The 12,937-nt window shown below is 41.1% G+C and overlaps 1 protein-coding gene and 1 non-coding gene across 2 annotated transcripts in view; both read right to left on the bottom strand.

The window, feature by feature from the left end:
• polr1a (RNA polymerase I subunit A) overlaps window positions 1-12,937 on the bottom strand; it is a 76,243-nt gene that overhangs the window by 27,132 nt on the left and 36,174 nt on the right. The window contains exons 12-19 of the mRNA XM_061979562.2: window positions 11,992-12,114; window positions 11,591-11,818; window positions 11,406-11,513; window positions 10,451-10,597; window positions 10,175-10,366; window positions 6,504-6,653; window positions 6,252-6,435; window positions 6,089-6,171 (exon numbers count right to left, since the gene is read on the bottom strand). Of these exons, the coding sequence (XP_061835546.1) occupies window positions 6,089-6,171; window positions 6,252-6,435; window positions 6,504-6,653; window positions 10,175-10,366; window positions 10,451-10,597; window positions 11,406-11,513; window positions 11,591-11,818; window positions 11,992-12,114 (1,215 nt within the window). The remainder of the gene's footprint in view (window positions 1-6,088; window positions 6,172-6,251; window positions 6,436-6,503; window positions 6,654-10,174; window positions 10,367-10,450; window positions 10,598-11,405; window positions 11,514-11,590; window positions 11,819-11,991; window positions 12,115-12,937) is intronic.
• LOC133619071 (small nucleolar RNA SNORA5) lies at window positions 5,868-6,005 on the bottom strand. Its single transcript, XR_009817398.1, has one exon. It is a non-coding gene; the product is annotated as a small nucleolar RNA SNORA5 (small nucleolar RNA).

Here is a 12,937-nt window from a genome sequence, read left to right on the forward strand (position 1 = left end):
CTCCATCTCCATAGAGCAGGTCAGCAGCAGGAAGCATGAAGTGCTCTAAAACTTGCTGGTAGACGGCTGCGTTGACCCTGGATCTCAGGAAACAGAGATCCCTTTTTTGTATTAGCCTTAAGTAATATTCTAATTTTGTGACACACGGAATTTTGGATTTTCATTTGTTGCCACTTCAAATCATCAAAATTAAATGAAATAAACATTTGAATGCATCAGTCTGTGTGCAATGAATAAATATAATGTACAAGTTACACCTTTTGAATGCAATTACTGAAATAAATCAAGTTTTTCAAAATATTCTAATTTACTGGCTTTTACCTGTATATGTATGTATGTATGTATGTAGTGTCTATGTCATATATGTATATATATTATATATATGACATACACACACTACATACATATACATATATATATATATGTATGTATGTAGTGTGTGTATGTCATATATATATATATATACATATATATACACACACACACACACACACACACACACACATAATTAGTATGTATCAGGGTTGTCAAACGATTAAAATATTTAATCGTGATATTGCATTTTGCTCATTGTCAACTCAAAATTAATCGCAATTAAACGCAGATAGACATATTTTTTAATTTTTCATCATTACGGAGTATACCCTAGACAGATAAAAACAACATGAATAAACAATTTGCTTTAATAAATTTGTGTTTTAAACATTATGCTCTTTTAACTCAACACAAAAAGGAAAAACATGCTTTTATTGACAATAAAAAAAATGCCTGCTGTGTGTTGTCTAGCCAGATTTAGTATTTTGTAGCAATACAGAATTTGTATTCCTGCTTTAGGAGCACTTGCATTCAGAGGAGGCACTACACCATGTTTAGATACCCATCCAGCCATCCATTTTCTACCGCTTGTCCCTTTCGGCGTCGCGGGGGGTGCCGGAGCCTATCCCAGCTGCATTCGGGCGGAAGGCGGTGTACACCCTGGACAAGTTACCACCTCATCACAGGGCCAACACCGATAGACAGACATCATTCACACCCACACACTTGGGCCAATTTAGTGTTGCCAATCAACCTAACCCAGGTGCATGTCTTTGGAGGTGGGCGGAAGCCACAGTACCCGGAGGGAACCCACACAGTCACGGGGAGAACATGCAAACTCCACACAAAGACCCCGAGCCCGGAGATCGAACCCAGGACCATCGTATTGTGAAGCACATGCACTACCCTGTTTGGATACCAGTTTCACGCATTAATAACACAAATTATAGCTCGTTATCAACCATCTTTGACAATAAAAGCATGATTGTAATATAATCTGTGATATTTCTACCTGAATAAATGCTTCTGATATTCTTTACATTCCATGTTGTACAAGTTAATGGTATTCAAATTGCTGCATGACAATGTTTTAACATTTTCTATTTATTCTGTAATTGAGGACTCGACAAGAACATGTTATAAAATAATTTACACAACATTTTAGCCAGCTAGAAAAAGAAAATGTATTTTGTAAATGGACAGCCACCGCATGCAGTGTTGCCAATTTGGCGACATTGTTGCTAAACCTCGCAACTTTGTAATCTTCTTGGTGACTTTTTTTTGGAAACAGCTACTCATGACAAATCTAGCAACTTTTTCCAGTGTTATTGGAGATTTTTTTTGTGTCTTGGAGACTGACATGCAGCATTCCTGTCCTCAAGCATTGGTGCTGTGAGCTTCTCCTCCATTCCAAAGCACTTACAGGCAGTCAGCTGGTGTTGCTGCGCAAGCAAAGCAGAGACCCTCACCAGGCAGGAATTGCAGCGGTTCGAGCATGCGCAAATCATTTGCAGTCTGGACTTTAATGGTGTAATCCATACTGTACATCTGTGCCTAGTTTGACATTCTTACTATACTTACTGTCACCAAGTTTTAAGCAAATCAATGACTAGTAGTTCAGTAAAACATTAAAAAAAACGTTCCTGTATTACATTCTGACTAACAAATTGCATTTGTATCCATATATTAGGGTATTTTCTTAAGCAAATTGTATTTATGCAACAAATCATAACCGATGATTAATCACAATTAATCAAAATCTTGAACTATGATTAATCATGATTAATAAAATAATTACTTGACAGCCACAATATATATACATACATATTCATATACAAATATAGACATTCAAACCCCGTTTCCATATGAGTTGAGAAATTGTGTTAGATGTAAATATAAACGGAATACAATGATTTGCAAATCATTTTCAACCCATATTCAGTTGAATATGCTACAAAGACAACATATTTGATGTTCCAACTGATAAACTTTTTTTTTTGCAAATAATCATTAACTTTAGAATTTGATGCCAGCAACACGTGACAAATAAGTTGGGAAAGGTGGCAATAAATACTGATAAAGTTGAGGAATGCTCATCAAACACTTATTTGGAACATCCCACAGGTGAACAGGCAAATTGGGAACAGGTGGGTGCCATGATTGGGTATAAAAGTAGATTCCATGAAACGCTCAGTCATTCACAAACAAGGATGGGGCGAGGGTCACCACTTTGTCAACAAATGCGTGAGCAAATTGTTGAACAGTTTAAGAAAAACCTTTCTCAGCCAGCTATTGCAAGGAATTTAGGGATTTCACCATCTACGGTCCGTAATATCATCAAAGGGTTCAGATAATCTGGAGAAATCACTGCACGTAAGCAGCTAAGCCCGTGACCTTCGATCCCTCAGGCTGTACTGCATCAACAAGCCACATTAGTGTGTAAAGGACATCACCACATGGGCTCAGGAACACTTCAGAAACCCACTGTCAGTAACTACAGTTGGTCGCTACATCTGTAAGTGCAAGTTAAAACACTCCTATGCAAGGCAAAAACCGTTTATCAACAACACCCAGAAACGCCGTCGGCTTCGCTGGGCTTGAGTTCATCTAAGATGGACTGATACAAAGTGGAAAAGTGTTCTGTGGTCTGACGAGTGAACATTTCAAATTGTTTTTGGAAACTGTGGACGTCGTGTCCTCCGGACAAAAGAGGAAAAGAACCATCCGGATTGTTATAGGCGCAAAGTTGAAAAGCCAGCATCTGTGATGGTATGGGGGTGTATTAATGCGCAAGACATGGGTAACTTACACATCTGTGAAGGCGCCATTAGTGCTGAAAGGTACATACAGGTTTTGGAGCAACATATGTTGCCATCTAAGCAACGTTACCATGGACGCCCCTGCTTATTTCAGCAAGACAATGCCAAGCCACGTGTTACATCAACGTGGCTTCATAGTAAAAGAGTGCGGGCACTAGACTGGCCTGCCTGTAGTCCAGACCTGTCTCCCATTGAAAATGTGTGGCGCATTATGAAGCCTAAAATACCACAACGGAGACCCCCGGACTGTTGAACAACTTAAGCTGTACATCAAGCAAGAATGGGAAAGAATTCCACCCGAGAAGCTTAAAAAATGTGTCTCCTCAGTTCCCAATCGTTTATTGAGTGTTGTTAAAAGAAAAGGTGATGTAACACAGTGGTGAACATGCCCTTTCCCAACTACTTTGGCACATGTTGCAGCCATGAAATTCAAAGTTAATTATTATTTGCAAAAAAAAATAAAGTTTATGAGTTTGAACATCAAATATCTTGTCTTTGTAGTGCATTCAATTGAATATGGGTTGAAAAGGATTTGCAAATCATTGTATTCCATTTATATTTACATCTAACACAATTTCCCAACTCATATGGAAACGGGGTTTGTAAATATGTGTGTATTAGAGATGCGCGGATAGGCAATTATTTCATCCGCAACCGCATCACAAAAGTCGTCAACCATCCGCCATCCACCCGATCTAACATTTAATCAGAACTGCACCCGCCCGCACCCGCCCGTTGTTATATATCTAATATAGACGATGCAAGGCATTAGTGAGGTTATAAAGCTTTTGCCTGTTAAAGAAAGGAGACACCAGTGCGCAATTATCTGGGAGCCGCGCTGAGCGCACCTCCAAGCGCGTGGAGGTGCGATGTCCCTCGCACCCGCGGCGGTTCCACCCGGGCTCGCGCCCGAGGCTTCAGCGCGCACCGCGGCGGCCATCCTACTCGTCGCGGCCTAGCCCTCGCGGCTCTCGCTGCCGGCGACGGCCGGGTATGGGCCCGACGCTCCAGCGCCATCCATTTTCAGGGCTAGTTGATTCGGCAGGTGGGTTGTTACACACTCCTTAGCGGGTTCCGACTTCCATGGCCACCGTCCACCGCAGAGTGACCCCTGTTACGCGCCCCCGGCAACGGGGGTGGCGGGCAGGTAAGCTGCGCGGGCGGAGCGCGCGGAGTGACCCCTGTTACGAGCCCCCGGCCACGGGGGTGGCGGGCAGGTAAGCTGCTTACCTGCTGCGCGTGACGCCGGCCGCGGCAAAGGCGGACGAGGAGGGTGGGCGCGGTGGTGACCCTGGACGTGCGTCGGGCCCTTCTCGCGGATCACCTCAGCTACGGCTCCCGGTGGGGCCCTCTCGGGGGAAGGGGCCTCGGTCCCGGACCCCGGCGAGGCGTCCCTTCTCCGCTCCGTAAAAGTGTCCATCTCTTTTTTTTTCTTCTTCTGTTGTGGCATATGCTGCAGGTGCCTGCTCGTTTTTCGTATGTGGGTAACAACATTTAACTATGTATATATATTTCCGAATTGGTTTAACTGCCACCCGCCTGAATCTATTTAAAATCTATTTTTTTTAAATTTCAACCCCCCGACCCGACCCGCGGATAAAATCTTTTTTTTTTTTTATTTCAACCGCCCGATCCGCGGATAATCCGCGGACTCCGCGGTTGTGTCCGCAAACCGCGCATCTCTAGTGTGTATATACGCACTTGTGTATATGCATGTGAATATACATGTATGTATATACACATACACACGCAAATAGTAACATTCGCACACACACACACACACACACACACACACACACACACACACACACACACACACACACACACTGTACACAAACAATATATACATACAAAATGTATGTACAATATATATTTATACAGTTCTGAACTTAGTGTAGTGACATCGATATAAAACATATCCATCCATCCATCTTTACCGCTTGTCCCTCTCAGGGTAGCGGGTGTGGCTGAAGCCTATCCCAGCTGATGTAATGTAATAGGATAAAGTATCTAAATAAATTTGATATCTAAATCACTACGCTAACTTCAGTTGTAGTAACAATTTTAAGACAAAACTTGTTTTCGTTTTAAATTATTATTTGTTCATTCCAACTGTGTGCTGTCTTATTCAGATGGAGTGCCTGTGCGCTCAAGCTGATCACATTTACACAGCTGTTTTTACATGTAATCGATGATCACAAAGATTTAAGTCTGCATATTAATTTCATATTTAAGAGGGAAGTTTGTTAAACATGTAAAAATACAGTACAACATGCATTAAAGCCCTATTTTCCATGATAATCGTCAATACGCTATCATATGGATGCTTGCTCACGCACGCACACACTACAATACTTTGTTTTCGCCACAAAGCAGAGATTGTGATGTAACAACAGCCATTTGTACCAGAATAAAGAATGTTGGATCAAGAAATGGATAAGAGACACTTCAGTTTGCATTAAGTTGATTGATTTAAGCAAGCTATAGCTAACAGACTGAACAACAACACATAACTACCGTAAATTTCAGATTATAAGATGCTACTTTTTTCCTACACGGTGCGACGAATTTATGGATTTTTGAAAGAAACACCAAGGCGTATCGCGGGCCAAACTCCTTATTAAACTTCTGGCATCTCGCAGGCCAGACTGAAGATGGTGGCGGGCCGCATTTGGCCTGCGGGCCATAGTTTGGACACCCCTGCTTTAAATACTCCAAGATGTAATAGTTAGCATTTGTGTGTAGTTTTTAAGTATCCCCAGTGGCTATGTTGAGAGCACAATGTGGCATATTAACTACAACTTCACTGTGGCAGTCATTTTGGCCAGTGGCACCCACTGAGGAGAATGCACTGAATTTGACAAGGCTGCGATGTATTTCTGTAAGTGTCTTACAGCTGTCAGATATTGCTCGTACTAATTAGGATGAGCTGAAAGGAACTAAAAATAACTTACTTTTGTACCAAGCTTCAAAGAGTCTTGAATAATAATTCTCCTGTTTTTGTTGGCACATGGTCTCACCAGGATGTCCTCCACACCTGAACAGAAAAAGACGTATCTGTGCGACTGTCAGTGGCAAAAAACTAAACAAAAACACGCCTCCTTTATCTAAATTTACCCAAAGTGAATCCTCTGTATAACTGAAGGTAAGCAGTGAAGAGTCTGGCCAGACAGCTGAGTAGTTGACCACTCATCTCGCCTCCATAAAGCTCATAGCAACAATGGACCAGACCATACGCGGAGGAGCCATAGTGAGCTTTGTCCAAAACTCCCACTAGCAGCTCACCTCGACGGATCACCACCTGAGAGGACGACAACACTTTTGATTAGTAACTTGTTAAATCTGATCTTACAACATGTGTGTATGCACCTGCGAGTCACACATGCTGTCAGGTCGGTAACCTTGAACTGCCCGTGGAGGAACTTGGATCCATGCTTTGCTGGGGATTTTCGATTTCCCAACCAGGTTTAGAGGAACAGCCTTTTCTGGGATAACATTCAGGAGGAGGGTAGACACCACCTATAAGAAGCAACACCTTAGTCACATCAAGTCGTAACAGTTTTACTTATTAGTTTACTTTTTATCCCTTAGTTATGTCTGCCAGACATGAAGCAGGCTCTTCTGATGGCAGTGCGTCAAAAACAAAAAGGAAGGTGAAAAGCGGGCCATCACATATAGATATGGCACTATCGGTTCAATACATCTACACATTACAACGCACCTGGTCCGCCAGAGAATAAGAAGACAGAGCAATATAAATAGTGTTGCCAACTTACTGACTGTCACTCTATATTTAGGCAGTAATCAGACCCTTTTAAATTCTCTTTAAAAAAATAAATAAATTACTATCTATAATAGCTAAATCTAGAAGAGACTTTTATAAACTGACAAAAGGTACACATCGCTCTTCTCAAGCAGATGCAAAAACAACAAAAAGCAGTGATAGAAGAAAGTTGATCTGTAGTTCTAAGTATTTGTTTTGCTTTTCAAGAGTTTTACTGACTTTCGCAAATGCATCATGTCCAATTATGCAAATGTGACTTCTATGTACAGGTTTACGCAAATCTCTTGTATTTAATTTCTCTAAGAGGCAAACTTGTCAGTCAGATGACATTTGTTGTAACAAGCAGCTCTTAAAATACTTGCCTCGAGAAGGCAACATTTGCCAAGCTATTAACACTCCTAAGCACTTGAAGAGTGGATATTAGGTATGTGCGGTCAGTAGTTTTCTTGAAGATCGTCATTTTTTGTTAATGCCTTTTTATTTTTGGTCCCTCGGCTGACAGAGGCGGCTAGCAGCTAACTGTGTTTGTTCATAGATAGTGTGGAGCCACTCCCCTAAGATAACAATCATCAAATAAACTACATTTTTACAATTATTATTATCATCTATACGAGAGGACCAGTGAACAAGGCTAATTAAACATGTTACACACCAAGTAAGAGCAAGCCAGGAGCAGGCATTCGAATACCTACGCAAGCCGCTATGGTAGCTTGAAACGACACAAGAAATATGTGCTTAGGGTTCACATGTTGCTGATTTGTATAGCACTTCAATCGCAGGGCACAATGAGACAAAAAACCATTAACATTCATACCTACAGACAAGAGTATTCAGTTACCCAAACATGCATATTTTTGGAAATCGGAGTACCTGGAGAAAACTCAAACACACGGCGAGAACATGCAAACTCCCCACAGAGATGTTCAAACGGAAAGTCGAACCCAGATCTCCTGCCTGTGGGCCTACATGCTAACCATAAACAGCACCGTGCAACCGATTTTTATATCAACACTTTATTTGATGCATGTTTTGTACTAAAACAAATTCATGGGAAATAAACAGTTCATTAATTAGAGCAAAATAACCCTTTTAACATACTTAAAACATAAGATTTGCAAACCTTTCTGACAACGCCATCGAACCCAGTATACGAGAACAGCAGTAACACGCTGCCTGCCACAGGGGAGAGTGAGGATATCTCAGGAAATTTGCCATTATATTCTTATCAGTGCCAGAGCAAGAAGGGGCAAGGAATACATTAGTGGTAAAATCTCCTATGAAGCGCACTGTCATTCATTAACTGACATTTTAATGTGCTTCTTCCCCCCATGAATCTCGGGGCCTTTCGCACAGCGTGTGATCTGTGTATAGGAGAGGGGGTGGCCCTGTCGGTATCTGCCAAACTCAGTCATGGATGATCAATAGCATAAAAACCCTGATCAGAACATCCCTTGTGGATATATGAAGTATTGTTATGATGCCAGCCTTTTACTTACATAAAAAAAACATCCATTACATTTGGCAAAAAAATAGCCTCCCAAAAACATTTGAGAAAATGTAAAGTTTGAACTTCTGGAAGTAACAAGGTATGAGGCCTGGGCAATATGGCTAAAAAAATTATCACTATAAATGTATTCATACACTATATTTCCAAAAGTATTTAGCCACCTGCCTTGACTCACATATGAACTTGAAGTGCCATCGCATTCCTAACCCATAGGGTTCAATATGATGTCGGTCCACCTTTTGTGGCTGTCCACAAGATTGCGGAGTGTGTTTATAGGGATTTTCAACCATTCTTCCAAAAGTGAATTGGTGAGGTCACACACTAATGTTGGTCGAGAAGGCCTGGCTCTCAGTCTCCGTTTTATTTCATCCGAAATGTGTTATATATATATATAAATGTGTTATATATATATATATATATATATAAACTGTGCTTAATAGAGGTGCAACGATACAGGTAACCCACGCTATAGTCCGAAACTGGTTTTAGAGCCACGGTTTTGCTTATTTTTCGGTACGTTTTTGTGGTGGGTAAAGAGAACAACTTTTTTGCCTCTCAAAGTTATTTTGTTTTTTGCTTGTCATCACAAACATTCTGTAGTAAACAAAGTATAATTGGTGTAGTGATTACTATAAGACTTTTATTTCAAGTTAACATGTACTAAACAATTTCAAATGGTAAGTTATTTGTATTCTTTAATTACTTGAATACATGAGTGCCTTTCCCCAGTGCTTTGTGCGGTGACCCAGATTGTGGAGTTTTTAAAACCCAAATTTTGTATCTTAAAGTATATTAAATGAAAATAAATTAAAGTGCAGTTTAAATTTAAGGTACTGTAAAATAATGTGTACCAACACAAAAGAAGTTTAATGCTTTTTCTGATTAAATTAGTGGGTGTGTTTATTGTCCCAGTCGGAACCAATACAGTCACATAGATGTTCTGAGTAGCTGCAAGTCTTCATTCAAGGCAGGATTACTGGTGAGCTGCAGCAGATGGTGAAAATAACGTGTAACACTAAAGTTGCTGCTCCTTTTCAATGTTGTGTTTCAACTTCTATGCTAGTGTTAGTCATATTTCTTTATTTTGTTCTTCTGGGCTGCATTTCCAGCTGTGTAAGGGGAAGAGGCACAACGCTGATTGAACATTCATTACGTCGTGACAAGCCTTACTTTCGCGACGGTGGAACGGGAGGTCGCGCAAACACACTGACACATACACACGCGAATGTATACAAACACACACACATTCACACACAGACAGGATCACGGTCAATACAGGTGGATTGTTCCGTGCAGGATTGTACAAAGCATCGTTGCTTCTCTATGGTTTACTACTGCAGTAACCTCTAACAGACATATGTGCCATGTTTGAACAAGGAAATGTGCTACCAGCTGATCACCATGATCAAACTCAAATTAATCGCGATCATGATCATATAATCGCCCAGCTCAACAAGGTATGTTTGGTACAAAACCTTAAATGGATGTGGTCTCATTCTCCTTCACACTTCACCCTTGCTCCTGATGGGTTTTGGTTAGCGCCTTGCATGGCAGCTTCCGCCGTCAGTGTGTGAATTTGTGTGTCAATGGGTGAATGTGATGTACATTGTAAAGCGCTTTGGGTATCCATTCCAGGCATAGTAAAGCGCTATATAAAAACAGACCATTTACCGTTAGGATAAATAAGAACTTGATATGATAACAGGGACAACCCTGGCCAGTGACGATCATGGACTACCATAAGATTACCTGCTTTCCTGTCCACAGCTTCTGTGGCTTGAGTATAGCCGGTGCTAGCAGTTGGACTCGGCCCGCCTTGTCAGTCAGTCCTCTGTACACCAGCTCAGTGTACTGGTCTCTGGTGAAGAAACAGCCTCGAATGGTCATCCTTGTACCCGAAACTATGTGGTCCTGGATCAAACCAGCTAGGGGCTTTCCATCCTGATGTGAGAAAAAAAGAGCTTGTGATTCATACCGACAGATTGTGGGAACATATTGATTTCTATGCAGGTATTTTTCATCTACCTTGGGCACAAGGTACTGTTGATTTGTGCTGACTAAAGTATAGGCCTCTGCGCGGCCAAGCTCACTCTGAGGGAAATGAGCGTTCATCTCGTCGCCATCAAAGTCTGCATTGTACGCTTTGCAGTTGGCGTAGTGGAGTCTGAGGACCTGTTTCAGGGAATGAAAAGCCAGTAACTTTACCAAGCATTGGACAATAGAATTAGTGTTGAATAGCAATAGAGCACCCTTTGAGGAAAAAAAGAGGAAAACTGACAAAAAAAGAGGAACATTTCTATCGAAGTGCTGCCACGCAAGTCCTGAAAGAAAATGTTGAAAATCAAGACATCTCCTGCAATTAGGTGCAATTCTATACTATATTTTACCTTTAGATTTATTCTTATCAATCAACCTCTTTTGGCTGTCTTTTTGACACTGACATGTACCATGTACTTTACCATACATATTTTTTTTCTAGATAAATTACTAACATTTTTATCATTAAAAATGTAATGTAAAATTCTGTAAAATGCATGCAAAGAACTCAAAACGTTTCCCATTTGGTAACCCCATCCTATACCCACGCCTCAAAAACATACCTTCTCGATGACTACTAATACTCAAGAACTGCAACTGGTTCGGAACAAGCAAAGTTTGGATTGTAATCAACCAAATATGTTTAGCAGCAAAGTCGACAGACGATGTGGCTCAGAGAGAGAACCGAGATGGCAACAAGTTAGCTAGCTAAATGGTTAGCTAATTAATAAGCTTTTTTTCGGTGCTTCTGATTGTCTCTGTGTCTTGCAACTCAGTGCAGCGTTTCGGCAAGAGGAACAGCGAATGCCCGCGGCTGAGGTGAGTGTTCAACAAATTTTGCCTGGATCGTATTTTATTGATATTTCATTAAAAACGCAGCGCATTTCCCCGTTTTCGTGGGCATTTCACACGCCTCTAAACTACTATACAGGTGGACTCTTACTTTCTCTCCAGGTAAGATGCGTGCAAGGTGAGCCTGTATTGACGGTCTGTGCAGGGTCGGCTGTCTGTTTAATAACATCACGTCGCCGTTCTTAATATGTCGATATACCTGAACAAAAACAAGGGAGTGATGACAACCCAACTTCCACTTTGAGGTGAATCACAAATTACTTTGTACAGACTCACAATTTTCATTGGCATCTTGTGTGGACCGGGACATGGCGTCAGGAGCTGCTTAGCAACTGCTTCTCTTTGTGCAAAGTTGGTCGGGGACAAGATGGTCCTCCTGCCATCCTCGCTTATCACAAACGTTGCACCTGGGTGAACATTTGGCCCATTCAAGACAGCCTGCCGGAGCTCCTTCACATTCCATGGGGTGACGGGCTGTGGATATGTCAGCTTTGTGGCAAACACCTGAACAAATGGAGCAAAATCCTAATCATGTGTTTCTTTATATTATACTTTACAAACTATATAATTTCCACCAAAAGTGCAACTCTTTTATGGAAAAATTATAATTTAAGCATATATAACCCACCAATAACATTAAATGCATTTATTGCACATTATATATATGTTACACATACCATAGGAATTCCTATCTCATTGGTTCCTATATACATGTCAGGACAGATAACAGATCTAGCAGCGTAATCCACTCTTTTGCCCATCATATGTTTCCGGAACAAGCCGTCTTTCTTCTCCAGGACCTGGAAAGGTAAAAGGAAACAATTAGTAGGAATGTATGGCTGGAGGTCAGACACGTGACATAGAGGCACCTCCAAGGCAAACATTCAATATTGCTTCTGTCATCTCGGCTACACGTTATGTTTTATGCTGCGAGCAAAAAAATTTGTTACAGCCTCCCCACCGCTAGTTAGCAGAGAGAATGTCCGAGTGAATCTTGTGAACCCTGACCAAAACATCTAGTCTTACTTGCTAACAATAGCTTATATATGGACAAAACTTTGTTTTTACAAACATGGGAAGGAGGAAGTGAGCGTAAGGACAGGACAGTGCTGAAAAGAAGAAGTGGATTATATTCATTGACTTAAAGAAATAAATCATCAAAACCTCAGAGCTTGTAGCCGCCTTCGCAAAGAAGTGAGAATGAATCCTAAAATACAAGTTGTATGTATTTACACTGGATAATAGTTATAATTCATTGGGCGAACTGAGTAAAAAAACTATGTAATTTAAATGATACATTTACACAATTGTACAGAAAGTGGATCAACACTTTTGCCGTGTCATGCGTTTCCAAGGCGACACAGAGCAAGTCGGCTATTCACACCGCACTGCGAAAATTACCCCCCCAAAAAAATGTTCAACGCAGGAAATACAAGGGGGTGCTGGAGCCTATCCTAGCTGCACTCGAGCGGAAGGCGGGGTTCACCCTGGACAAGTCACCACCTCATGACAGGACCAACACAAGCAGTCACACTGAAATTATTTTTAAAGCTAGCAAAGCCAAACAGCAGTTTGTGAGGCATTTACATTATCAAAAGTTATATTGTTAGTTTACTTTTCTGA

Source organism: Nerophis lumbriciformis, linkage group LG19 (genome assembly GCF_033978685.3).
Source record: "Nerophis lumbriciformis linkage group LG19, RoL_Nlum_v2.1, whole genome shotgun sequence".
Lineage (NCBI taxonomy): Eukaryota > Metazoa > Chordata > Actinopteri > Syngnathiformes > Syngnathidae > Nerophis > Nerophis lumbriciformis.